The 27,272-nt window shown below is 44.0% G+C and overlaps 2 protein-coding genes and 2 non-coding genes across 7 annotated transcripts in view; 3 read left to right on the top strand and 1 right to left on the bottom strand.

Annotated features, from left to right (window-relative positions):
• The first annotated feature begins 12,376 nt into the window (after positions 1 to 12,376).
• On the top strand, positions 12,377 to 23,428 carry LOC118077031 (general transcription factor II-I repeat domain-containing protein 2). The gene is made up of 4 exons (XM_035100320.3): positions 12,377 to 12,487; positions 16,782 to 16,835; positions 18,322 to 20,010; positions 22,994 to 23,428. The coding sequence occupies exon 3, from the start codon at positions 18,330 to 18,332 to the stop codon at positions 19,173 to 19,175; it is 846 nt and encodes a 281-aa protein (XP_034956211.1). The 5' UTR covers positions 12,377 to 12,487; positions 16,782 to 16,835; positions 18,322 to 18,329; the 3' UTR covers positions 19,176 to 20,010; positions 22,994 to 23,428.
• LOC118077044 (small nucleolar RNA SNORA13) lies at positions 13,541 to 13,675 on the top strand. Its single transcript, XR_004691600.1, has one exon. It is a non-coding gene; the product is annotated as a small nucleolar RNA SNORA13 (small nucleolar RNA).
• Positions 17,291 to 17,424, top strand: LOC118077043 (small nucleolar RNA SNORA13). The gene has a single exon (XR_004691599.1). It is a non-coding gene; the product is annotated as a small nucleolar RNA SNORA13 (small nucleolar RNA).
• Positions 23,429 to 24,270: 842 nt separating the features above from the next.
• EPB41L4A (erythrocyte membrane protein band 4.1 like 4A) overlaps positions 24,271 to 27,272 on the bottom strand; it is a 103,691-nt gene continuing 100,689 nt past the window's right edge. For all 4 annotated transcript variants that reach the window (XM_035100315.3, XM_088653113.1, XM_088653115.1 and 1 more), the window contains 2 exons: positions 26,538 to 26,619; positions 24,271 to 24,795 (listed from right to left, as the gene is read on the bottom strand). In XM_035100315.3, coding sequence (XP_034956206.1) covers positions 24,667 to 24,795; positions 26,538 to 26,619 — 211 coding nt within the window. In that variant the 3' untranslated portion in view covers positions 24,271 to 24,666. The remainder of the gene's footprint in view (positions 24,796 to 26,537; positions 26,620 to 27,272) is intronic.

Below are 27,272 nucleotides of genomic sequence, written 5' to 3'. Positions count from 1 at the left end.
GTACAACACCTGATGGAATCAGAGCTGAAAAGCAAAATTGGCTCCATTAAAAAAAATGTTTTGAAGTGATAAAGGACAGCAATGTGTCAGTTATTAGCTTATCAATGGGGGGAGGGGTTGTCCAAATTTCAGGTTCCATCGTTTCTTAGGCTAATCTTAATTCGATACTTGATGATCACTTGCAGTTATTGAGCAAGGAACATAGACATCTGTAAAATTGCCCTGGGTGCATGGCTTTCCTCTGACCATCACTTGCTCTGAAGGCTTCTGGGTTTGGACAGAAAATGATGAATGATACCAGGGGGGCTGCTTAAACTTCTTTAATACTCAACAGCCAGCCAGAACCTTCGTCAGGCAAATGACTTGGCTGACGGGCCAGAATGGCAGGCGGACACTTTCTCAATAGCTAGGAGATAGATGGATCCTCCTTGAGGGTTTTTAATGGGGGTGATGTCATCTGGTTCCTGTGTGTGAACAAGAGCAATGAAAAACTGCGGCTTGAGTCAGAGGCAAGGAGAGAAAGGCTCCAACTCAGGAGCTGGAGCGCTCTCTGAAGATCTGATGTGGAACCAGTGGGTTTCTTGTGTGCAGCAGCGCTAAGCTGCATGTAGCTCTAGCTATGCTCATCTTGCACAGGGGTGAAACTAGGCTTTATTTCACTGGGTCAAAGACCCAGTTTGGTACCCACACACAATGACATCCCTCTGGACGCTTCACCCAGGGCAAAAAAAACCCCCAAAAACTTGCTCAGCATTGTCCCTGGAATGCCTTGCTGCTCAGGGAAATGGCAAGCATGTAAAAAATGCTTTCAGTCTCAAGAAAGAACACCCCAAGGTTTTAAAATGTGACATGGGAAGCAACCTTAAGGTTTAGGGACAACAGTGAGCTTGAGCGTTTATGTGGCCATTCTAGTCTCAGCATGATCCTAGGTAGTGAGATTTTGCAGGGTGGTAAAACAAATATGTTGCTTCTCTTGATTCTTCAGCGGGTTACATAAACTAGCATTTAATGTTGGTTTCAGATGCAAAACTGCCACCCAGAGGAACAATTACATTGTAGATTCAACAACAAAAAAGCAGATACAAAGCAAGGCAGAATGGTTTCAAGAACCCATCTAGCTGGCTATAAACATCAGCACAATACATCTGCAGAAAGGAACAGATAAGATTTCTTAAGTGGGAGTTCCTTCCTTCCTTCCTTTAGGGAGCACTTAAACTGCTCTGGATTGAGCAGCTTGATACTAGCTATCAAGCAGTTTTATCCAGCAGAATGTTAAGCAACTGGATTTATTCAGTGCATCATGCAAAGTGTTCAGTTGGCTGGGGCGGGGGAGCTAATTGCTACTGCAATGCCATAAAATACATTATTAATAGGCATAAAGGATTTTTGAAGTCACATACCAGTAACCAACACAACCAAGAAAAGCGCTGCATCTTTGAATGGTGTAACCAATATCCTCTTGGCTCTTAAAATGGATGGTAGGCTGTGAATAGATAACCTGATACTTCCTCTGGCTGTCAGAGACAGGCTAGAACAGTAGTAGGAGCCTGCCTCCCAAGAGCCCCCCAGGGAGGGCTCTGAAGATGACACTTTAGAGCCCAGAGCCTGGTGGCGGGACAGGGAGGAGCAGTCAACAGAAGTGATGCGCTGGGAGCTGATAGAAGCAGGAGAGTTGAGCAATCAAGGAGGGGGAGCCTTACAGGACAGGATTAGAAGCTGAGGGTCACAGCTGCGTGTGTGCAGACAGTCCCAGTCCTGCTGACTCTTCTTCCCCTCTGAGCCCCCCCCCCCGCTTCAGGAGAGTCCTGCATGTTGTTGAGCATTGTACCAGACAGGCCCAGAGATGGAGCTCACCCCCTTGACACATCCTTTGTGTGCTTGGGAGAGATCCAGAGTGAGATGTCAGAGCAGGAAGGATGTGCCTAGAGCTTAATTTCAGCAACGCTTCTGTTGAGTTAAAATGGACCAGGGAGAAAGCTGCACTTGCAGAGCTCAGGCGATGCTGGATTTTGGCATCAGTGTTGGCCCTTGTGGAAAGGTAACTGCCTAGGTAGGAGAAGTGATCAACATTTTCCAACATTACACCACTGAGTTGGATTTGTAGCGCTGCAGAGGGTTTTTTTTGTACTTGTTGGTGCATCACTTTGGTTTTTGGATGTTGAGTGATAGGCTTCTGCAAAGATATTTAGGATGGTTTGGAGGTCATCCTCTGAGCGTGCGCACACTATGTTGTCATCAGCATACTGAAGCTCTATGACGGACGTTACGGTAACCTTACTTTTTGCTTTCAGCCTGCTTAGATTGAAGAGCTTTCCATCTGTACGATATATGATTTTTACTCAGGTGGGGAGTTTCCCTTCGACAAAGTGTAGGATCATAGCAATGAAAATAATCAATAGAGTTGGGGCAATAACACAACCCTGTTTAACACCTGATCCCACTGTGAATGGTTCACTTTGAGAGCCATATTGGACCCTGCTTAGCTTTGCAAATGAGCTACCAGTTGTTTTGCTGCACCATTTTCATTGCTGATGCCTAGGTTTAAGAATACAATTTAAAACTAATATTTAAAGTATCGTTACTTGATCACTCCCATGGAACAGAATAAAGAGACCTATGTTTATTGCAACAAGAATAACATCTTTTTATTGAAAATCACATAAAATATCTAGTCAAATAATGAGGTTTTTGAACAATCCAACTGCAGAAAAGGTTAGATGCATGAATAAAAAAAACTGTTTCTAAGGAAAAGAGCTAAATAGCAATTATAAAAATTTGAAATGTTATTTCAAGCCATAAGCAAATATAGCTTAGCAGAGGAAATAGATACTCATACACAAGAGGTTTGCAATGCAGCCTGCGCACACTGATTTCTTTCTTTTAGCATTCAGTAGAAATGCCTGCATTTAATAGTTCTAGCTTTTCTAAAAACAAACCCTTGGGAACACTTACTGCAAATGGTTAAACTGATTTAAGTAAATTAGTTTAAGTAAAAACTGATTTAAGCAAATACCATTCTTAATATATGTGGAAGTTAACTTTATTTGTTTGCAATAGGAGGTGACTCCCAGCAAAGCAAGCAGACACTTACCTTGGAGTAATTTCCACTGAATGTAATGAGACTTACCTCTGAATGAGGCTGCAATCCTATACAGGCTTATGTCAGGATAATTCTCATTGCAGACAGTGAGACTTGCTTCTGAGAAGGCATGCATAGGATTGTTTTGCTAGTTATATCTGAGTTTATATTCTCCTTCACCCATCCAAACTGAGATGTTCGAAGCCACTAACGTGAGTTATAAAAACAACATAAGTTAACCATAATATATATATATATATATCAAAAGAAAGGATCAAGAATAGCAATAAAAAAGTCATCATAATTAGTGGTAATTCAAAGCAGGTGAAAAATCAGCAGCTTGCTGAAAAGAAAGGTTTTCAAATGTTGGCAAAACACTGAGAAGCAGCTAACCTAGCCTCTTTGCAGGGAGTTATACATGTTATACATGCTTGTTTGGAAAACTCAGCAATGGCCAGAGGATTGGAAAAGATCAGTCTACATCCCAATTCCAAAGAAGGGCAGTGCCAAAGAATGCTCTAACTACCGCACAATTGCGCTCATTTCACACGCTAGCAAGGTTATGCTTAAAATTCTACAAGGCAGGCTTAGGCAGTATGTGGACCGAGAACTCCCAGAAGTGCAAGCTGGATTTCGAAAGGGCAGAGGAACCAGAGACCAAATAGCAAACATGCGCTGGATTATGGAGAAAGCTAGAGAGTTCCAGAAAAACGTCTACTTCTGCTTCATTGACTATGCAAAAGCCTTTGACTGTGTCGACCACAGCAAACTATGGCAAGTTCTTAAAGAAATGGGAGTGCCTGATCACCTCATCTGTCTCCTGAGAAATCTCTATGTGGGACAAGAAGCTACAGTTAGAACTGGATATGGAACAACTGATTGGTTCAAAATTGGGAAAGGAGTACGACAAGGTTGTATATTGTCTCCCTGCTTATTTAACTTATATGCAGAATTCATCATGCGAAAGGCTGGACTAGATGATTCCCAAGCCGGAATTAAGATTGCCGGAAGAAATATCAACAACCTCAGGTATGCAGATGACACAACCTTGATGGCAGAAAGCGAGGAAGAATTAAAGAACCTTTTAATGAGGGTGAAAGAGGAGAGCGCAAAATATGGTCTGAAGCTCAACATCAAAAAAACCAAGATCATGGCCACTGGTCCCATCACCTCCTGGCAAATAGAAGGGGAAGAAATGGAGGCAGTGAGAGATTTTACTTTCTTGGGCTCCTTGATCACTGCAGATGGTGACAGCAGTCACGAAATTAAAAGACGCCTGCTTCTTGGGAGAAAAGCAATGACAAACCTAGACAGCATCTTAAAAAGCAGAGACATCACTTTGCCGACAAAGGTCCGTATAGTTAAAGCTATGGTTTTCCCAGTAGTGATGTATGGAAGTGAGAGCTGGACCATAAAGAAGGCTGATCGTCGAAGAATTGATGCTTTTGAATTATGGTGCTGGAGGAGACTCTTGAGAGTCCCATGGACTGCTAGAAGATCAAACCTATCCATTCTTAAGGAAATCAGCCCTGAGTGCTCCCTGGAAGGACAGATCGTGAAGCTGAGGCTCCAATACTTTGGCCACCTCATGAGAAGAGAAGAATCCTTGGAAAAGACCCTGATGTTGGGAAAGATTGAGGGCACTAGGAGAAGGGGATGACAGAGGACAAGATGGTTGGACAGTGTTCTCGAAGCTACGAACATGAGTTTGACCAAACTGCGGGAGGCAGTGCAAGACAGGAGTGCCTGGCGTGCTATGGTCCATGGGGTCACGAAGAGTCGGACACGACTAAACGACTAAACAACAACAATACATGCTTGGTGCCAATGTAGAAAAGGCCTTGTTATACACTGCCACCACCTGCTTTGGATGTCTGTGGCATGAGTGAATGGGCATGATCAGATTATTGTAGACAGCAGGTGGACCTCAAGAAATGCAGTACCAAGCCATTTAGAGCTTCAAAGATAATAATCAGCACCTTGAATTGCACTTAGAAATGAACCACTAGTTGATGCAGTCAGAATAGCAGCATCTCTAAATTTAGGGTTGGCTGAGGTTTTTGGAGCAGCATCCTGGGTCAACTGAAAAATCTTCAGTGGTAGCCCCACATACCATGTGTTATAGCTGACTTAGGACCACTGGCACCTTTCAAAGGGTAACACTGAGGCTCTTCCTGAAGCATAAGGTGCTATGTCCCTATTTTCATTGGAGAAATGTTGGAGGGTATGATATTGAACTCTGGTATCCACTGTAATACTGCATGGTATTCTGTGAGTGCAATTGCCAGATGGCACATGGCTTCTTCGAAAGACCTTGCTGTGATTCTTCAGCTTGCTTGTGTAGTACAAATGGACCTGCACAATAGAGTGTATTAATCAAATATGAATATTTGAAACCTTTGGCCTCATTTTAGGGGAAAGCCTGTTCAGAAGCAATTTTTCCATGCACAGCTCTTTTTACTTGTGCATCCAGGGGATGTAAGCATGGAGCCCCTGATCAGATTAGCAATGATAGGTTGCACATAATCAACAGAGATAATATGCGAATAATGCACCTCCAGATCTTCATGGAAATCTGTATGCACTGCATGCAAAACCTATGAGCACAATGCACAGTGCTGCCCATTCAGATAGGAATGCATTCATATCCACTACAGGGGGCTACCGCGTGTTCTGACTTCTGACTACCTGTGAGAGGCAGGGCCACGGTACACCTTGCTACCTACAACTGTCTGTGAATCTCTGTCAACAAATTAGTTAATGTTTTCATGACAACATCCACTCTTCATTACTCGGGCTTGTCAGAACAGCAGCAAATCAATCATAACTCGTTCAAAATGCACTTAAATAGGTAGATGAATACATCAAAGGCAGCAGTAATGGAAAAATGAAATAACTACATTGATTAAGTGCAATTTACTACATATTCTTATTATTTCCATTTCTTACTCTCCCTTCACCCTGAGGTCCAGGGTTGGCTTACAGCAATTTAAAAAAATACAGTACTAAGAAGAGTTTAAAACAAATTATATTCACAAGAATCCAAAAGGTAAATGAGTATCAAAGCACAAAAGGAGTTAAAGGAGTTGTTGTGAAGATCAGTTTTGAACAACGTAAGATGATTTCCATAATTTTATCCGTGGTGCAATCATTTCTCAGATGAGATCTTGCAGTGTTTAAAAGTGCTAGAAAATAATTTATTTCACCTTCCATCTTGAGCATGTTATTCACTGGGCAATATGCATGATAAACTGATCGAATGCACTGAATGTCATTACAATTAGTATGATTTGGGCCCCATCCAACTGGTCTCTTGTGCATGGTGCTGAGTGCATCACCTAGCTCTCCTCCACCTGCAGGGGAGCTGATCATGAGGGAGGGTGCTGGGAGCAGGGAAGCACCGAAATTATACAGTGCAAAGTGTAGAAGACCAACATCACATTGCCCTTCCAGTAAAAATTGACAAGAACTGAATTCTACACTTATAACAGTTACATCAGTTGGACTACAAACAGCAGAGATAGTCCGACCTCAAAGAAAGCTATTAATAGTAGCTGTGATTATTGATATCTAATTGCAACCTAGGTGACCAAAATGATTTCTCCAGATATGAATGGTGAGAATCAACTAGGAAGAAGCTTTTCAGCTATCTAGCTGAAAATAAAATATAACTATCCCTAGGCTTTTTCGTTCATTGAATTAAGGGTTATACTTCCTTCGTTTTGGTTATTGCTGCAGAAATCACTATCATAATGAATGTCCCTTTCATCTGGGGAATTTATGGGTACTGGAAATCAATACAGAAGCTGTGGTACCCTTCCACACAAAAAAGAAAACTGACCTCAACTGTTTATGCAGCCATCAGCTAAAAAAAACCCATAACTTCCTAGTGACATAAATTGGCACATTGATTCCTGGGCATCATGCACCCCACCTGCTCATTGGTTCTTAAAACGTATCACCTTGACTGTTTGCAGTAATCTCATCGGTTAAAGCACCAGGCTTCTTCCCAGTTGCAAGCTGATATGTCAGTTCCTGTAACAGGTCCTTATTAAGGCTGGCAGTGCTCTCCCTTTCCTCAAAGAGCTCTTCCTCTATCCCAGGAATGCCATATGTCTCTTTATTTTTTTATTTTTAGCAGAAACCTCTTGACACTGAGCTACCCATCCACCTGGAGAAAACATGACACAGTAGATGCCAAAACAACAGATGGGCAAGGAAACAGGAACCTAAGAACTTGATTAAGATGCCATGTGGTGTCCAAAGATGCTTCAAATGAAGGTAACAGCAAGACGCGCTATAGAAAGGTGTTGATAGCTTTTCCCACAGTGTAATGGATTAAAGCAAAACTGAGATGCAGAGTGGGCAATATTTCGATAGCGATATGTAAACTACAAAGAACAAAGTTTATAATGCTTCTGAAAATATAACTGCATTTGCTAGAACAATTATAATACAGTCATACCTCGGAAGTTGAATGGAATCTGTTCTGGAAGTTTGTTCGACTTCCAAAACGTTCTACTTCCAAACGTTCTACTTCCAATGCGAAGCCCCTGCAGCCAATCAGAAGCCGTGGAAGCCCCACCGGATGTTTGGCTTCCGAAAGAATGCTAAAAAACCGTTATACGCACTTCCAGTTTTCGATCATTTGGGAGCCTGAATGTTCGACTCCCAAGGCGTTCAGGAGCCAAAGTATGACTGTACAATGTTGTTTCAAGTTTATCTATTACATTTATATTTTGCCTTTCTGTTGTCAAGGAACTTAATGCAGCTTAAGCCCTCCTCTGATATGCAAACCCTGCATTAAATAAGTGCCCATCTCTGCTCATTGTTTCTCTCAATTTCCATAATTTGGAGAGGGACTGTCTGAAATGGGGGCCCTCCAGTACTTATAGATGCTCTCCACAGATTTGAGAACCTTGATTTTCCAGGATTCTAAAACACACATCGGAACCTCCATGACTATTGGAGGCTTCTGGTTTCAGACCGTCAGCCTCCAACTCAAGGAGGCCAATGAGAATGAGGGAGGAGCTTAGCCAGCATGCTTGTTCCCACATCTCCGCCTTGCAGGTTTTCTTAACTCTCATACTAGATACCGGTACCTGAAGCAGGCTATGAATAAGCCTATTTTGGGTATTAGTAAACCAAATGATGCATGACCTTTTGCGCCTGCATTGTTCATTTTTGCACTGCTTGTTCCCATTCTGGTGTATTGTGCTTAATCCAGAAAGTCCTCAATTAACCATAGTTTTCCTTTACATCCAAATCAGAAAACTACCAAGCCAGGATATGAAACCATAGTTTGCTTTGGCTTTGATTTTACCTGGCATTTCTATGGATACAGTTGGAGATCAGAACTCCAAGCTGTGTTCTTTCCTGCATGCCTGTGCTTATTGATGGATAATAGTGAATCTTGTTTCATCAAGGGATTTTTTTTTAAGTGTGAAAGACTGGGAGTATGCAATCACAATGTGCAACTTGATTGGGTACATGTAAGTGTCATTTATCCAACTAAGTGTAAATAGTTGTTGTGACATAATATACAATCTGGCCTGTTTAAAGTCCCACCTTTTCATATACTGTACAGTACATTCCCATCATTTGGGGAGTACCCTGCCAGTTAATATTATGCTTAATATTATGCTCATGGAAACATTTCCACTGTAAATCCATAGCAAAATGCAAAAAGCATTGCTCAGACAGCATGCACAAGAGAAAGCTCTATTGCGGACATTGCGCAGGAATCTCCCCGTTGAAGTGTGTGCTGATGTTAAAAAAACCCTCATATTTTGCATGAAAAAAGCAGCTTCATCTGGCTTCTGCTGTGCTAGTGTGCCCATCAGGAAGTTTGGCCTAGCAGCCAGCCAGCCACAACTGCCAACTTTCCAAATGGATAGGCTGCTATCCAAAGCCTGTTTGCTTCTGCAATACCTTCTTCAGATTTAAACAAAAGGCATAAATTTCTCCTGATTACAACTATCACTTTTGCAAAGTATCTGGAACGAAAGGGTGAGGGCTCAAGACCCTTGACACCTTTCGAATCACTATGTGACAGACCAAGCCATGACAGAAAAGGGGCAGTCTCAATGATATATGCTATTATATTGGACAGCTTTGTGGTCATGACATGGTCTGGTCATAGCATAACTCCTCCTCCTCCTGCCCCTGATCACTGAGATTGGGTAACCCAATGCATCCTCCGCTGTGGAACCTGCCCCAGCCATTCTCTCGGCTGGGGCCCCCTCCCTGGGTAGCCCTGTCCCTCTCCCCTTAAAATAACTTGTAGAATTTAACTAACATAAATAACTAAACTAACAACAAAAATACAAATTAACATATAAGCATATCTCCATTAGAAAGCACCCCATTAGACACTCAATTAAAACAATCAAAACAATTAAAAACATTTTGAAAATTTCAGGTACAGTCATACCTCATGTTGCGTTAGGTTCATGTTTCATCTTTTCGGCTTGCGAACGTGGCAAACCCAAAAGTGTATACTTCCGGGTTTTGCCGTGTGCGCAGAAGCATTCTGGGCACTTTGCACATGCGCAGAAGCGCTCTATCGCGCCGTGTGCGTGCACAGAAGCGGTGCTCTAGTTACAGACTTTTTGGCACCTTGGAGCGGATCGAGTCCGTAACTAGAGGTACCACTGTAGTTTGAGCCATTAAAGCATAGCCCAAGCCCAGGGTCCATTCAGCTGCCTCATCAGTCAGTCAGTGTCTGTGCGCTGCTCTGGTTCACCAGAAGCGGCTTAGTCATGCTGGCCACATGACCTGGAAGCTGTACGCTGGCTCCCTTGGCCAGTAAAGCAAGATGAGTGTCGCAACCACAGAGTTCTCTGCGACTGGGCCGAATGGTCAGGGGTCCCTTTACCTTTGTTATTATCCTCTTTCCCCCCCCCCTTTCTTTTTTCCTTTCTCTCTTTTTTCTTCTCTCTCTCTCTCTTTGCTTCTTCCCCATCTTTATCTCTTAGATTAGTTGTGCTTTTTTTGTATTTTATGTTGAAAACTTTCAACAAAAATGATTACAGTATTAAACAAAAATACTTGACAATGTTTTTCTTTGCTTGAACCAAAGGATTTTTAGACTTTTGGAGACACCTGGTGGTTTCTCAACAAATTGGGAGTACAGAGAACAGAAAGATTACTCTTGGTGCCTGATCTCTATAGAGTCCTTTATTATTTAAAAAATGATCCCTATAGGGCTGAATTTCAGATTGCAATTCTAAGGCTATAATCTTATGTACACTTACTTTGGAGTACACCCCACAGAATTCTGTGGTAAACATCATAAACCTACATAAGCCAGAATGAACATCATTTACATGTTAAAATAACATTAATAATGTACTAATACTTTTACTAAGGCCAACTGAAGCCGTGTCAGGTGTGTCTGTTCTCATTTGGGAGCAAGCATTTTAAGTTCCCTACACACACATACACACATACACACACACACACACACACACACACACACACACACACACACACACACATTTAGGTTAGATGTTAAAAGTTAAGGCAGAACAAAAGTTGCAGGGAGAGAACAAATATACGTTCCAGGGCATGATGTCTGCTTTCTGTAAGTCAGACATCAACTTTCTCAGAGATGTATGAGATTTAAACATATCCTGTGCTCTGATTTTATTAGAGTTCAACTTGTTACACAGTATCCTGAGATGATAAGGTATTAATGGATGGCCTGGTTACATTATCTTGAGGCTTGCTTCTGCAAACAACTGGTCTACTGAGAACAAAGGAGAGCTAATTGTGCAAAGAGCAGCGCTATTTCTAAATGCAAAAGGGAGATAGCCTTTTGTTGATTTATTATTATTTATGATTAAGTGGGAATAAAATACGTTTGGGGAAGGGAAAAAAAGTATTGGCTGGGGAATTTGCTTTTTGGTTTGTGGTTCTCCAAGAAGTAAAAATTAAAAACCTGAAGCTTAATTTTTAGACAAAGTTTCATAGCTTCATATTTTAATGACACTTTAAAGGGAGTATCTTGTACGTGATCTCTGTTTAACCGAAGTCAGCCAAACAGCCTTATTTTTCACATCCACAGATACCAACGTGCTTTCTCTATTTTCTTTCTTAAGAGCGACATCTGTCTGGCTGTATTTCCTAAATATAAAACAAGCATTTCATTAATAAATGAAGTGGTCTGTTGTGAATTACTCAACCCAAAAAGTAGCTTAGAACATTTACTGGGCAACTGAATATAGGAATTCAGTCAGTGGATCCCCTTTATGGAGTTTTGTTGGCAAGCTCTGCATTCAGCTGGGGAAAGAGAAGGGCACTGAGCAAAATGCTCTCCACATAATATTAAAAAGTATTAAAAAGCAGAGTACCTCTCAGCATGCACAGAGGCCTTTTTCACACACATCCTGAAAGGAGCAAAGTTAAAGACCTAAAGCCAAACTGAGCCTGTTTATGTGTAACAGGGCTTATTCTCAAGGACCGCAGATTGCACAAGATCCAGTGCAACTAGTAGTTCTATAATATCATATAACCACTTGTCTGTCTTGTCTATACCTAAACTATTTTGTTTTCTTGATTTAGGATGATCGATGGCAAAGAAAGGCAACTGCGCTAGAGAAACAATTTGGCGTTATTTCCTGTCCTGACCCAACGTTACGTAGCATATTAAAATAATATAAAGCATGCACATCAGCAGAAACTGAAGCCTTTCATCCTCTGTGGCCCACACCGGCAATCTGGTTTAATCACCAAATAAAAGAGAAAATGACAGAATGTGATCATTAACTGCTGCGCCAAACAAGATGTTGCGCAGCGGTAGAGTAGCAGCTGCTGCAGGCCGCAGGCGGAAGGCCCCAGCATCTAACCCGCCCCGCGGCATCTCCACGTGCATTTTTGCCCCTCTCCTGCTGCAAAATGCAGATCCCAAATCAAAAGATAAGAAGCGAGCGCGGAACAAGTTGCGCTTTACTCTGCACTATTATCTCTAGGGTCCAGCAGCCGTTTGAATGAGAACAGCGGTAAGAAGGAGGAGGGGGGGAAGAAAACACAGTTGGTACATTCCACGTCCTCCTCATGTTTCGACAAGAGGGGGAGCGACTAGCGAGTGACCTGAGAGCACGTTTGGTATATGCCAGACGATTGAAACCTGTCTGGGCTACGGTGGTTTCCTGCAGAAATCAATGAATGGCGCGGTCTGCCCTGGTCTTCTCTCTCTCCTCCCCCGCACCCCCCTCTCTAGCAGCAATGGTTTGCCCCGAAGCTGAGGCTATAAGTAGCGACCGGAAGGGGAAGGGCGTCCCTTTTACCGCTCTCGGCGCGCTAAGGAGGTGGCTGTTGCGAGAGCCGCTGAGGGCAGGGGCAGAGTAATACCAAGCGGGGTGTTCGAAAAGCGCGGGAAGAGCTGCGGGGGCTGGAGCCAACCAAGTGAGTAAAGCTGGTGGGGGGGAGAGGGGGCTCATATGTGTTGGCAAGGAAGGCGGGAAACAGAAAGCGGGTGAGGGGAGACGCAGGCATGGAGGTTTCGCTGAGGGGATTGAAGTGAGCCGGAGTCCCACAGACTCTGCCGTTTCGTCTCTCCCTCGAAAGTATCCCGGGCTCTGCGGTTTATCCCCTCGCGGAGGTGCAGTTCCCAGCAGCCCTTTTAAACGAACCGCAGCGCCCTAAGGAAGAAAGCGCTTCCTTCGAAGGCCGCAGCCTCTGCCGGCGGGAGCTGCTTCAGGCCGGGGGTTGGCGAAAGCTCCGCGCGTGCCGCTTTAAGCTTCCGCGGGGGCCCGAGGTATGAACATCCCCCCCAAAAAAATAAGCCCAGCGGTTAAAAGTAAAGGCCCTACGCGCTCTTTTTTTTCTCTTCCCTTGCCGCCGGGGGACTGAGCAAGGCGGGCATGTAGGAGGCCATACCGGCCCCTGAGGGAGCTCGTCCTCTCGCGCGAATGGGCGCGCGGAGGCTGCGGGGTCTTTTTGCTGCTGCTGCTGCTGCTGCTGCTTAGCGCGTGGTGTTAGTGGGGCCGCGGGGGCACTGAGGCAAGTAATGGCGGCATAGCATGGCCGCCTCGGATTCGCGCCCTGTCGAGCCCCAGGAGGCGGTGTTGGTTGGGCTTGACGGGACAGGCTAGCACGAGGGGGGGGGCTCATCACTTTTCGATAGGAAGCGGGGATATTTCGCACGTGTGGCAAGTTCGCTGTGAGCGCAAACACGCACACAGTGCACAGCAGCTCTTCTCCTGTTTCTCAGCAGCTCTTCTCCTGTTTCTTTCTAGAGAGAAAAGGGTTAGGGGTAAATGAGATTTTGTGAGAAAGAAGCCATAGACGAAAGAAAAGTGGAGGATTTTTTTTTTCATTTCAGTATTCTTACAAACAGCCAGGCTTATTAAAATACAGTATGCTGAAGTGCGGGAAATGTATACAGCTCTTTAATGTATAGGCATGCAGGTGCAGATCTTTGCTTGCTTGGTTGGTTTTGGTTCCTTTGTGTCATCTTGCCTTCAGTGTTGCCCGTTCGTTTTGGTTGCTAATGAACGTGGTGTCAGAGAAGGCATAGAACAAATCCCCCCCTTGCAACTTTTCCCTATGCTAGGAATTGTTCCTAGCAGGCTTGTTGTATGTGGGACATCTCTAGGTTTGTCTGCCCATGGCTCCTTGAAAGTCTTATGTGTAGTTTCTTTCTCTTCATTTTAAGTTTTTTGAAAAATTTAAAGCTCTTCTCTGAATAAAGACTTAACACTTCAGCTTGACTGCAGTCCTATTTTCACAATGTGAGTAATAGGGTGATGACTTTTCTCAAAAATTATTTCCTGTAGCACAAATGGATGAGCTTTTGCCTATTAATGACTAAAATGAGGTGTATTCCATTGAAATATTTAAAAAGGTCACACACAGTTTTTAAATTTTTTGTATGCCGTTTTACCATTTCATAAAATTGTATTAACAATTCTATTTATTAAAAAATGTTCAAGCTGGATGTTTGTTGGCGAAAACCTTGCTCCATAACAGCTTGACCGATTCGTATCAAATTTGGACACATCGCCACATTCCACAATGGGGAGTGTTCTTAGCAACATAGGGTATACAAATATCACACCTGCGCAAGGTAAAAAGACCCTTTTTGGGACCTCAAAACTCAGCCAGCAGACCCTGCCGGGCATGCTGGGAAAAGAACCTACAGGAGAGGTAGCAAAACATTGCCCTCTAGCGGCTTCTATACTATTCCTGCAGCTAAAAAAAGTTTCCCCCTGGCAGAGCTCCGTCGGCCATTTGCGAGCTCGCCTCTCCCACCGCAAGAAGCAACAACTTTCCGGTGGCCCCTCCACGACCTGTGTGCAGCCGGGACACGCAAACCGGTAATTGAAAAGGGGGGCGAAGAAGATGATAAATGAAAACGGGGGTGGGGACAGAGAAGGGGCAGACAGAAGTTAAACAGGGGAACTTCTATTTCACAAAATCAGCCGCAGCCGGGTCAGCTAGTATTTACGTTAAGGCCTTTTCTATTTCAGTTGCCGAGTAGAAGACAACATGTCGTTCAAGAAGAGCTTTTCTAACACTGAGAAGAACAAGGAAATCTGGACAAAGAATTTAGTCCAGTTTCAAGCGCCATCAAGAAGAGGCAACGTGGCAATTTATGAAGTACCGTTGAGTGAACAGAGTCACATGCCCCTGAAAAACCACGTCATTGGACGCTTCAAATTTCTTCAATCCACGGCCAAAGAACGGAGAGAGAGGATTGGTCTAATTGCTGTGGAGCTTAAAGCCCTATGGAGCAAAACATTGAACTTCCCGCATGTATCTGATCAAGCCATTTGTGCAAAACTAGCAAACCTTCTGAAGGACTATGAGCGATGCAGAAAGAAACAAAACTTTGATTCCTTGAATGAACTGTTTGACGTGACAAAGGTGAAAGGCGAATGGATGTGCAAAGAGGATGAGAACCTCTACAAACTGCAAATTGAGAGCAAGGGTAAGGTTGGTTATTCCACTAACAAATGTGTTGGTGCAAAGACCATCCACCCATCCAAGCGAAAGAAGGCAATGGAAGCCACTGTGTCACCAGAGTCAACACTTACCAGCTCAGCGCCACCTGATTGTTCCGAAAGTTACACGGACTCATGCAACAACAGCAAAGACAGTCCTTGGGAGGATGAGAATGAAGCATCAACGAGCACAAGGAAGCATAACCCAACAGGAATGAGATCCCCTTCGTGAAGTTTCAACAGATCCCAAACATCAGCAATGCACGCTGGAACTCTCGTGCCACTCTAGCCCTTCTTGCGTTTTGATGAACTATCTGCAGTCCTGAATGACTACCCAAGAGGTCTCAAATGCTTGAAAACCAACTGGAAAACAGATAAATCTCCAATCAACATTGCTTGAAGCAACCAGTGCTGTGAGCGTGTGATCAGTTATGCAAGACTTGCACGACTCCTGCCGCAACAAGGACAACCTCCCACCGAGATTCATCTTGTCCAATGACATTATCGTGAATAATTGACTTCCTTGTGTGTTTGATGGTCCTATATAATGTATATATGTGACTCTAAAGCAGGGGTCCCCAAACCTACCCGGCTTCGGGCCGGTGCCCATTGTGCTGATCGCGCGGAGGGTGGGGGCACGTGCGCACACGCTTGCAGGCACTGCAGCGCACTTCCAGGTCAGAAAAAAGCGCTGAAAATTGTTGGTGCGCATGGGCCTCCCCCGACCTGGAAGTGCACCGGAAATGACGTTTGCACAAGCATGCAAACGTTATTTCCGGTGCACTTCCGGGTCAGAAGAGGCCCATATGCATGCGCAGAAACGATTTTCAGCATTTTTTTTTTCGACCTGGAAGTGCGCCGCTGTGCCGGTAAGAGTGGGTGGTGGCGGTGGGGGTCATCACGGGCCAGATAAAAGAGGGGGACCCCTGCTCTAAAGCTTGGGTTCAATTTTATATCTGCTTACAGTGACTTCAAAAAATGGTCAAAAAACTGATGAACAAAATTTTTAAAATCATTTTGTGCGTGAGGTTTTTTTTAATCAAATCTCTTTCAATGTAAGCTTATCTAATTATGATACAGGGAAATGAGGTTGTAAAAAAGTCATCACCCTGGTGGGTAACAAAGAGCATAGGACCAAACGACATGACACAATTAACAATTGCCTGAATGTTTTTTTTTAAGTAAATTGGTGCAAACACCTGAGCAGTGGCTAAGGGAGGGACCCCCACAACGCAGTAGCATAGTGTGTAGTTTGCTCTAAAGACTAATCTCATGCCAGTGCTTAGTTAAATCAGCCTCTCTTCAAACTTCAAAATTACTGGGTTGTTATCCCTGGTATATTCCATATGTTTATTTGGCCACACTGTATACCAGTACAGACAAAGCTTTCTCTGATTGAAGGAATCTGTGGGAAAGACTTCTAGCATTTTCACTCTTCCTTGCAACCACATGGGTTGGTGACAGTGTAATTTGCTAGTTTGCTCAGAAGTACATTCCACTGTTTGGGACAGACCCTGAAAAGGGGCATTTGCTAAGAGTGAACTCCATAACCACTTTTGCAAGTGAAACTTCCTGGGATTAATGTGACCTTATGTGCTAAATGTGTACCATGCAGGTTCCCTCTTACAAGATTGCATTATGTAGTTTCTCTAACTGAGGCACTATGTGGGCTATTTTTAAAGCGAAATGATTTGTAGTCCTACAAAAATGGCTGGTTCATTGTACTGTATTATTGTTTCTTTTTTATTTTTCAGGTATAGGCAAAACGCACAGAGTTTTGACGAAACACTTCACTTCAGAATATAGGTGTGAGTACATTGTGTTATTCTATCTTCATACAGTTCACTTCTTTAGTGGTCAGAGAGGCCCTCTTTAGGGTCATTCCACGCCAAATCACCTGGTGCCTACAAAAAATTATTTGTAGATACCTATGAGATAACCTCAAATTAATTTTTTTAATATTAATCTGAGTTGTGAGAGCACGAGTATTAAAATAGGTGATTTGGTGTGGAATGACCCCAATAGTAATCATGTTAACATGTTTTTCACATAATACTTATGTTTGCTATACATCGTATTTGCTGTGCACTTCAGAGTTGCACAGATTATTTAAGTGTTTACCTTTTCTGTGCCTTCTGCCATGGCTGAGTAAACGCTTTGATTTTCCTCCTCAGTGTGGTCATTGGCTATGTTCACCGTGACCTAGCCACACATTTAGTCCACAACACTTTGATATCGATCCACATTTTGCAGCATGTAATTTTGCCTTTGTGTTGCCCATTCATTACTTTCACTAGTGAATGTGGTGTCAGAAAAGGCATATATTAACTTTGGCTGTCATACTAGTGGGAGTTGGTTATGGTTATGTACCTTCTCTGTATTTCAGTTAAAACACACCATTTTGTGTGTGGGTCATTCCAAGTCATTACAATGAGGTCATGTTACCCTCTGTCTCTGATGTTGATGAAATTTGGTGTACACCCTTCCCTTATGGTTGAAAGAAACCCCCTTAATTCCCCCCCATCTCAAATTAATTCATAAAATTAGCATGAGCTTGGAAAATGCCAAATAGGTATCAGTGAAGACAGTATAGTGACACTTCTAACTTGTAAGTTATCCCCTTCCCATGCTATAGTACAAGTCCTCACACGATATTCTAGGCCAGGGCAGTCTAACTTTTCATACCAAGTGCGTTGCAAGAGTAGCCTACTTGGATCTGGAACCCACAGGCCGTGCACTGAGCAACCCCAAAATTTGATGAGGTGCTGGGCTTTGGGAAGGATGCATGAGGTTCTGGTAGGGTCTTTGGGCCCTTCCCCTCCCTCCCAAAGCTAAAGGTAAAGGTAAAGGGGCCCCTGACCATTAGGTCCAGTCGTGACCGACTCTGGGGTTGCGCGCTCATCTCGCATTATTGGCCGAGGGAGCCGGCGTATAGCTTCCAGGTCATGTGGCCAGCATGACAAAGCTGCTTCTGGCAAACCAGAGCAGCACATGGAAACACCGTTTACCTTCCCGCTGTAGCGGTTCCTATTTATCTACTTGCATTTTGACGTGCTTTCGAACTGCTAGGTTGGCAGAAGCTGGGACCGAGGAACGGGAGCTCACCCCGTCACAGGGATTCGAACCGCCGACCTTCTGATCAGCAGGCCCTAGGCTCAGTGATTTAACCACAGCGCCACCTGGGTCCCCCTCCCAAAGCTAGGCAAGCACAATGTGATTTTTGCAAAAATTTGTGTTTGGCAAAACTTGTGACTAGAAGTTGAAATGAAGCTTTTTTCCCCCTTCTATCTGCAGTTGCCAAAATGAGTGAGCTACCCACTAAAAGAAGCAGGATTTCTATTTCTGATACAAAGTGGGAAGCAAGTCCTTGTTTCACAGCAGCACAACTATCGCCTGCAGTGCAATCCAGGAATGCTATAATTGCATCTTTTAAAGTTGCAAATGTGATGGCTAAGAAAAGAAAATCTTTTGAAGATGGGACGATGAAGAAGATGATATTGGTTGTTGGGGAGTACCTTTTTGAAGGGTTGTCTAATAAAAATGATATAATTGCAGCAATAAAAATGTTGGATCTGTCTGGAGAAACACTTTCCAGAAGAATTGAGGCCATTTCAAGTGACTTGGAGCATCAACTACAGACTGATTTGCACAAATGTCTTTGGTTTTCACTTCAGCTTGATGACTCCACATACATGATAGACACTTCCCAGTTAATAGTCATTGTAAGGATGGTATTTGGTGATCTTTCTGTAAAAGAAGAGCTTCTCAAAATACTACCTCTAAAAGGAACAGGAGGTGAAGATTTATTTCAGACTTTCAGAAAATATGCCAAGGAAATAAACTTGCCTCTTCACAAATTGTCATCCATCACCACTAATGGAACACTTGCAATGGTGGACTGTATCAATAGGTTCATTGCCCACTACAAGAAAGATGCATCTCTCCCAAAGTTTGTTTCATATCACTGCATTATTCACCAGGAAGCATTGTGTGCTGAAATACTCCAGGTTAAACATATCATGGATATTACTACAGAAATAATAAACGCCATTCAGTCTGACTGCTTGCAGCACAAACTTTTAAAGGTACTCTTTGAGGATTTGGATGCTGAATATAACGGCGACCTCTTGTACACTGAAGATGGGTAGCTGAGTGGAAAGGTGTTGGTCAGATTTTTAAACCTGATTGAAGAAATAAAGGAGTTCTTAAAGTCTGAAGATCGGTACATTGAGCAACTTGATGACAGGCTTTGGTTGATTGATTTGGCTTTCCTTTCTGATTTGATGCAAAAATTAAACAGTTTGAACACTGAGTTTTGTAGAGAAAAAAGCCATATTTCTGGCATGATCTCTTCAATCAATTCCTTCAAGGGTAAACTTAAGTTGTGGAAGTCACACTTCCATAGGAAATCATTACTCTGTTTCCCTTCAATGAAGCAAGTTGTTGGTGATGGTGATTTCAACAGCAAACCATTTGTTGACCAACTTGAAACACTTGAGGATCACTTCCAGGCTCGATTTCAACAACTAGCTGTTATTGAACCACTTGTGGCATTTTTGGAAACCCCATTCCAGTCTGTTGATGTCCCAGATATAGCAGCAGTCATTGAGGAACTGTGTCAGGCTGGTGTAGAAGAAATAGAGCGAGAGATTGTGGACCTTCAAAGTGATGTGGTTTTAAAATCTAATTCAAGACATTGCAATTTTTGGAATCTGGTTGATCCTCAAAAGTTTCCCTTGTTGAGGAAGGCTGCTGCAAAGATAAAATCTTACTTTGGATCAACTTACCTAAGCAATTACTCTTCCTGGCAAAGAAATGTATTGAATCAGAAAACACAGCACAGTTGACTAAAGAGCAGCTGCATGACTGTTTGAGAGCTGCATTGTCTTCATACATCCCCAATTATAACAAGCTTGCAGCTGACGTGGAGTGCCCAGCATCACACTAGTCTAGCTTAGAATAGTGTGTTTCAGCACTGACCAGGTGAGGTTTTTTTAATCGGGAATAATTAATTAAACCTGGAAATACTATTACAAGACCTGGTAACCTTTCCACACCTGTAGCTCTTGCTGTGGGCTGAATATAGAGATGTAATTACAAAAAGTACAGTACACCCATTGGTGACTTACAGATTAGCAATTATTAGTAGCCTAGGAAGTGGGTGATGGTTTACCCCAAGCCCTTTATCAGCATTTGATGATGTGGAGGTGAAAATGAGTGAGGAAGATGAGGGTGCAAGAAGGCTGAATTCTTAAAGAGTTTTGAGAATAAGCCCCAATGGACACCTACAGACCTGGAAATGCACAGAATCCAGCAGAAAAAGAAATTGGCAGTGTGAGCAAAAAGAGAAAAGGTTGAGCACATAGTTAAGGACTATGGCCCACTGAATTCAGTGGGATTTTCTTCTGATTTAACATGCCCAGAGGAAAGAGGAAGAAAATATGATTGGGCAGGATATGAAGAGAAACACAAATTGAGGACTGGGAGCCAGGTACAGGCACTTTACTTGAGGTAGGCTTCATTTGCTTTCAGGCAGGTAAAGGTGGTGGCTTTGCTGGGTTGTATTCCAACAAGTGAAATAACTTCTTGGAAATAGGGTAGGTAGGCAGGGGTTAAGGCACAGTGGCTTGTCCATTATGTCAGCAAAATACGCACGTGTACCTTTATGTATACACCCACTTCATTCTGTTCGTTTTGCCAGGGTCTTGTCCTTCGCTGTTCGTACACTCTCCTTATTTTTCCCATCTGGGAAGCAAGGCTTGAGGAGCAGGATACACATCCAGGACATGGGAAGTGCCATGAGAACAGATTATTTTGGCCCCATGGCAACTGTCTCACCATTACTGATCATCCACGTGGGGTGTAGCTATTTTAACTGCACAGGGGCAAAAGCCATAGGTACTTCTACACTTCTGCTTGATGGGAGAAAGTGGTCTACCCAGGCCAATGAGTAGTAATAATTTATAATTATACCCCACCCATTAAGTAAGAGATCATTTACAGCACGGGTGTCAAACACAAGGCCCGGGGGCCTAATCCGGCTCGCCAGACCTCGTCATGTGGCCTGCGTAGCCGACGCCGACACTAACCACTAACAGTAGTTCTGCAGCCTGCGATTGGCCGAGGGTCAAAACCGGGGGCGGGGCTGCAGGCAGAGCCCGGGGCGCTGACGAGCCGCGCTGATGGCCTTGGCCAGGGAATTTCAATTTCGAATGAGGCTGAGGGAGGCGGTGGCACAGCGGCCAGACGGGGAAGTGAGATGCAGGAGGAGGAGGAGGAAGCCCGCCGAGGAGGTAGGAAAGCCCTACAGGCGCCGCCGGCAAAGTTGGTGCCGGGACGGAGCAGCGCTGGATTTTTTTGGGCGGGCTTTGCTGTTGTCTCCGAGAGCGAGTGAGGCGGCACTGGGGAGCCTCCGCCCGCCGCTTCCCTTCCTCTCCTCGGCTGCATCCGGGAGGTGGGCGAGCAAGCGGGCGAAAGGGACGCGGAGTGAGCCTGAGGGGGAAGTAGGCGAAGCGCAACAGCCGCTCTCTTGATGGAGCCGGGTTTCTCTTCCCTCTTCCCCCATTTTCTCCTCACAGACACTCGGGAGGGTGCCTGGCTTTTGCTCTGCCCCCCACCCCCGAGCCGCCCTTTGGCTTCTCAGTTCCAGCGGAGCTGCTCCCCGGGGGGCGGCCGGGAGGGAGGCGACGACGACGGCACGGGTTCCTGCTCTTCCCGCTCTGCCGCTGCCTCCTCTCAGCCCCTTGTGATGTAGGGCTCCAGATGGAGTCGCCTCGCGGTTTGAGTAGGTGGGAGGGGAAATTTTTTTGGGGGGGGGAGGTTTTCAAGCCTCCTCTGCCTGCAGTCCCGGTAGGGAGAGGCGGCGGCGAAGACGACAACAGCGCGGGTGGGGGGAACAGCAGCTCTGAGGCGAAGATGCACGTCCGCTGGGGCTGCCGCCGCCTTCCTCCTCGGGAAATCCGCTGCCCTCCCTCAGCGTGAGGGGAAGGGACTCTGGCGCTGAGGAGGGAGGATGCAAAAGCAAAGCAGGGAGTTGGCGCTGCACTGCATGTTCCTGCCCCTCTCCAAAGCATGGGGTGGGTTGCAGCGTGTGGCATCCTGCCTAGCGGGGTTTGGGTGTGCGCAGGGCGGGAGAGGGAAGCCCTCTTTCCATCTGCAGGTTTTTAATCCCAGCAGTGGCTTTCTCCTTCCTGCCGAAGGTTTAGTTGAGCCCCACCCCCCGGAAGCCGTCAATCCCCACCTTTTGTTCAAATTTCCCTCGTTTACATCCCCTCCCACACACGCGCCACAACGCAGGAATGTGATCCACGTGGGGGCGGGAATGAGCTTACATTATTACAAAAAACAGTAATAATTGAATGCAGTGACAATAATTTATGATAAGAGTGGACACATAGTCCTACAGACACAACCGGCCCTTTGAGGGTGACCAAACTGCTGATGCGGCCCCTGATGAATTTGAGTTTGACATCCCTGATTTACAGCTATGGACCTGGTTGCTAGGGATGCTCCTGGATCCACTGCAGCATGGCAGGCAATTTGAGAAGTGGATTGATAAATGCTCTGCTCTTCCCATGCTTTTGGTGAAACAAGTGTCAGGTGGTGAAGCTATGTTAGATAATTAATAGTTCACAGTGATAAAGGTTTGAGTTTCTACATTAGAAAAAAATACCAAAATAAATTTGGCTGGGGCAACCTTCACAAAAATACGGTCACGGTTAGCGGACCAAATGCAAGATGTCCACTTAAATGCTCTAAAAATGACTTTTACCACCCTTTTCACATAACTGAATCAGCACAGCACATTGTATATAAATACAGGTCAAACTAATAAACAAAACTTAAAAAATGAGATTGCCACCAGTTAATAACTACTTCAAAAATTAGGGTAACCTAAATTCATTTCTTGTGGCACATTTTCTGTTTGGTTGCTGGATAATTAATAGCGGATTGTTTTCTTTTGCAGGAATATGTATCTACAGTATCAGCTGCAACATGCTAGCAGAAGCCTATATCAAGAAGGAGAGGGAAAGTAATGTGTAAATGTTACCTATTGGATTGTGATATTTGCACCTTGAAAGTAAATAGGGTAAACTTGTGAACATGCCTTGCTTCATTGCAACCGCTCACCACCAGACCACGAACAGACTCTTGTTGATGGTATATAGTTTCCAATCTATTGTTCCAGTAAGCTTTGCACACAGGGGTTTTAAAGTTAAAACATTGATGCAGATTGGGATTGAAAATTAACACCTGCCACTGAAGTATCAGTAGTTTAACATGATGTGGCTTATTCTGCTCAACTTCTGTGTCAGAGGTAATTTCATGTATAGGTATAGAGAAACATCTGTACACAGCATCTGTGTATGTTCACTTTAAAAATAAATCAATTTCAAAACACCATGGTTGCTAGATGCGTCTTTCTCACCCATAAACAGTGTGATACACACAAGAAAGCTGCTGCCATAAAAGTTACTAGGAGAAAAGCAAAATCAAACCAGTGTTTGTGGGCAATCCAAAATTCTCCCCTGCAATTAAGATGTTCTGCCGTTTGCAGGAAATTAAAAATGGGAGTATCTCACAATTGTAAAATCAAGTGGACAGCAACAATGAGCAAGCAGGAATGTTTAATCATCCAGTTTGCGTGTTTCCTTGGAGTGGAAGGATGGAGAAATGAAACCTGTACTCTTTTGATATCCAGAGTTGGTGCTATTGTAATGCCTCTCTCCTTGCCATTCTTTTAATCTGTTTCTAGGCCCTGTACACTAGGAAGCAACATCTGGAGGGCCCCTCCTTGCTCCTAAGCATTGGTTGTTTAAGGATATTTCATTACATCATAGCACCTTAAGTCAAAGGTGGTGGCAACTCATTTCAAAATGCTATAGCTACACCTTTTACAGCTGAACACTTCTCTGTTCTAAACTCTTAATTTGATGCCTCATTCATAGCTCTATGAACTTCCCCAACTCCGTTCTCATTGTGAGATTTGTAGTTGTTGGGAGGGTACCAGGTTAGGGAAGCCTGCTCTAGAATCCCAATAAAAGATCCTAAAAACATCGGCAACAATAGCATGAATCTTAAGGACCTAATTTTAGGACATTAAAAATTGGAAGGCTGCATACCAGACGAGTCTCGCTTTTGTGTAACTAAGCAGGATGTAGAATTCACTGTATAAAGTTCAGTTCTGATAAAATAATCAACATTGCTAGGCAAGTATAGGCATATGAATTACAGCCCTTGCTCTTAAATTCAGAAAACATTTACTATTGCACATTTGGCAAGTACATTGCTTTTGTATCTTTGCTGATACTTCCATTTTTTGAATCAAGTCACCCAGCGCGTTGTCCATGGTTAACAATCGGCTATAACTAGTTTTTGGAACAGGAGTAATTATTATCTAAAGCCTTTACTTTCATAGATCTTCCAGTAAGCCAACAGCTGTTTTGTTCAATCCTCTGATCTTACTGGTGTTATCCTTCAGAGCAATTGTCCTCGTCCTCAAGAAATATTTCATAGTTTAAATCTTTGCTTTAATTCAGGTCAAAAATCCCATCTGTGCAGTTTTAAGTGTAGTTGGACTTCTGTACCATTTGAAAATGCCAAGGAACAGCACCCTCTCACAGTCCTTTACTAGAAGAATCAGGTCTCTGTCTTAAGCCGTGAAGCTTGTACAATTTTTATTGTCTTTGCACTGTGCTTTCCATCCAGGTTGTTGATGGGTGCCTGTGCCTTTTCTTCTGTTAGGCTGTCCTTAGATCCATTTCGCCTCTGAAGAGAAAGAAAATGCATTACTAAAAATGTAATGCACAACCAATGAGAATTAAGTCACATTCTGTGTTCTGGTTACAGTCCTGCAAAAAGAATTACTGAAGACAATGCTTTTGGCTTTTAAAAATTAGTCAAAAATTGGGGGACATCTTATACATAGATGGTGAATGCACAGGGGCTCTGGTTGTGGCTCTGACTCTGGTGCGGGAGGCCTGGGCTTGGGTTCAGGCTCTGACATGGGCAGCCTGGACTCTGGCTCTGGCCTGCTTTCTTAATTTTGGGTTTAAAAAAATAGGGGCTGCCTTATACACAGAAAAATACAGTACTACAGCCTTATCTCGGAAGTTGAACAGAATCCGTTCCAGAAGTCTGTTTGACTTCTGAAATGTTCAACTTCCAAAGCGCGGCTTCTGACTGGCTACAGGAAGTTCCTGCAGCCAATCAGAAGCCCTGTCGGATGTTCAGCTTCCGAAAGAATATTTGAAAACCGAAACACCCATTTCCGGGTTTTGATCGTTCGGGAGCCGAAACGTTCAATTCCCCAACGATTAAAACGACCAATGTTTGGGAGCCCGAGGTATGACTATACTCCCAATATAAACACTGATTTACTGAAAGCAATGCAGAAAGCTTTCAAACTTCAACAAATGACCTAATGACTAAATTGAAATTAACATTGTAATGCATGGGATTGAGAGTGCATCTGCGGAAGGATCCTAAATTCATTAAATTTAAATGGGGCGAGGTGGCATTGGAATTGCTTGGCATTTGATTTCAGCAACATCCAAATACTGTTTGGTAAGTGTTAACAGCATATCATCCTATAACAGAATCAATTAGGATGGAGGCGGGTGGCAGGATGGGTGAGTTGGTGAATGACTGTAAGAATGAGGGAATGTAAGAAGTTAGGGCAAACTCTGCCCTCCAGATGTTTTGGAACTACAACTCCCATCATCCCTAGCTAACAGGACCAGTGGTCAGAGATGATGGGAATTGTAGTCCAAAAATATCTGGAGGGCCGGGTTTGCCTATGCCTGGTTAAGTCCTTTCCTCTCCGTGCTGCCATCCCAATGAACCACCACCACCCCTTGAGCGCCTTTCAGGTGTGGTAAAGGTAAAGGGACCCCTGACCATTAGGTCCAGTCGTGACCGACTCGGGTTGCGCGCTCATCTCGCATTATTGGCCGAGGGAGCCGGCGTACAGCTTCCAGATCATGTGGCCAGCATGACAAAGCCGCTTCTGGCAAACCAGAGCAGCACATGGAAACGCCGTTTACCTTCCCGCTGTAGCGGTTCCTATTTATCTACTTGCATTTTGACGTGCTTTCGAACTGCTAGGTTGGCAAGAGCTGGGACCGAGCAATGGGAGCTCACCCCGTCACAGGGATTCGAACCGCCGACCTTCTGATCAGCAAGCCCTAGGCTCAGTGGTTTAACCACAGCGCCACCTGGGTCCCAGGTTTCAGGTGTGGTATTTAGCACTAACTAGAGTCAGACAACAATTCCAACTATGGGAAGCCAGTGTAACTTTCACTTGTGTATGTTACTCCTATTCTGAGCTCCATTCAGGACTGTATGGGACACACTACTGCCAGCAGCTGAATGTAGGTCCAAGTTTTATGGCCTGGGTCCTAGTTCGCATGACCTAAGCTGAATTAGATTTGGAAGCTGCATAAGTCTCTCCTTGTCGTGCCACTCCCCCAGAATATACAAATGCAACTTAAAATACTCAAATTACCAACCTGGTGAGATACTGCAATGGTGGGGCACTGAGCATCTGAGGAACGAGTTACAGGTAATGGAGGTACAAGGTCTGTTTTTGAACTGAAAGAAAAACAAATGGTAAGATGTATGGCGCTTGCAGGTTAAGAAAAGTTTTGGGGTTAAAAAGTTATCTGCACATGAACAGGCATCCTATCAATGCTTTTCTCTCAGTAATAAATACAACTCAAGGGTATATATAGTTTCTCCTATAGCCCAACTGGAACCCAAACAAGAACAACGATCTTTGTTAGACCCCCAGGATAGGATAGAATTCAATTATTCTAACTTTGAAATGTTCTTAAGTGCTTCGAATTAAGGTTTAACTGCTGATTTATGGTCCTGTGTTCCAAGGGTTGCTTCCCATATTATGATACAAGTGAGGCAGTGACCTCTTCCTTTAAGCAATACGGTAAAGGAGGAGGAGGAGGAGGCCAAGTGCTTTCATATACTGCCCTGCCCTTTCCTCTAACGCAGGGGTAGGCAACCTAAGGCTTGTGGGCCGTATGCGGCCCAATCGCCTTCTCAATCCGGCCCACAGACGGTCCGGGAATCAGTGTGTTTTTACATGAGTGGAATATGTCCTTTTATTTAAAATGCATCTCTAGGTTATTTGTTGGGACCTGCCTGGTGTTTTTACTTGAGTAGAATGTGTGCTTTTATTTAAAATGCATCTATGGGTGATTTGTGGGGCATAGGAATTTGTTCATTTATCC

Source organism: Zootoca vivipara, chromosome 10 (genome assembly GCF_965207765.1).
Source record: "Zootoca vivipara chromosome 10, rZooViv2.hap1.1, whole genome shotgun sequence".
NCBI classification, from domain to species: domain Eukaryota; kingdom Metazoa; phylum Chordata; class Lepidosauria; order Squamata; family Lacertidae; genus Zootoca; species Zootoca vivipara.
This window is presented reverse-complemented; position numbering and strand designations above follow the sequence as displayed.

Bases quoted from the DNA above. Each gene is read 5' to 3' on its own strand.
- LOC118077031 (XM_035100320.3), top strand. From the start codon at position 18,330: ATGAGTGAGCTACCCACTAAAAGAAGCAGGATTTCTATTTCTGATACA.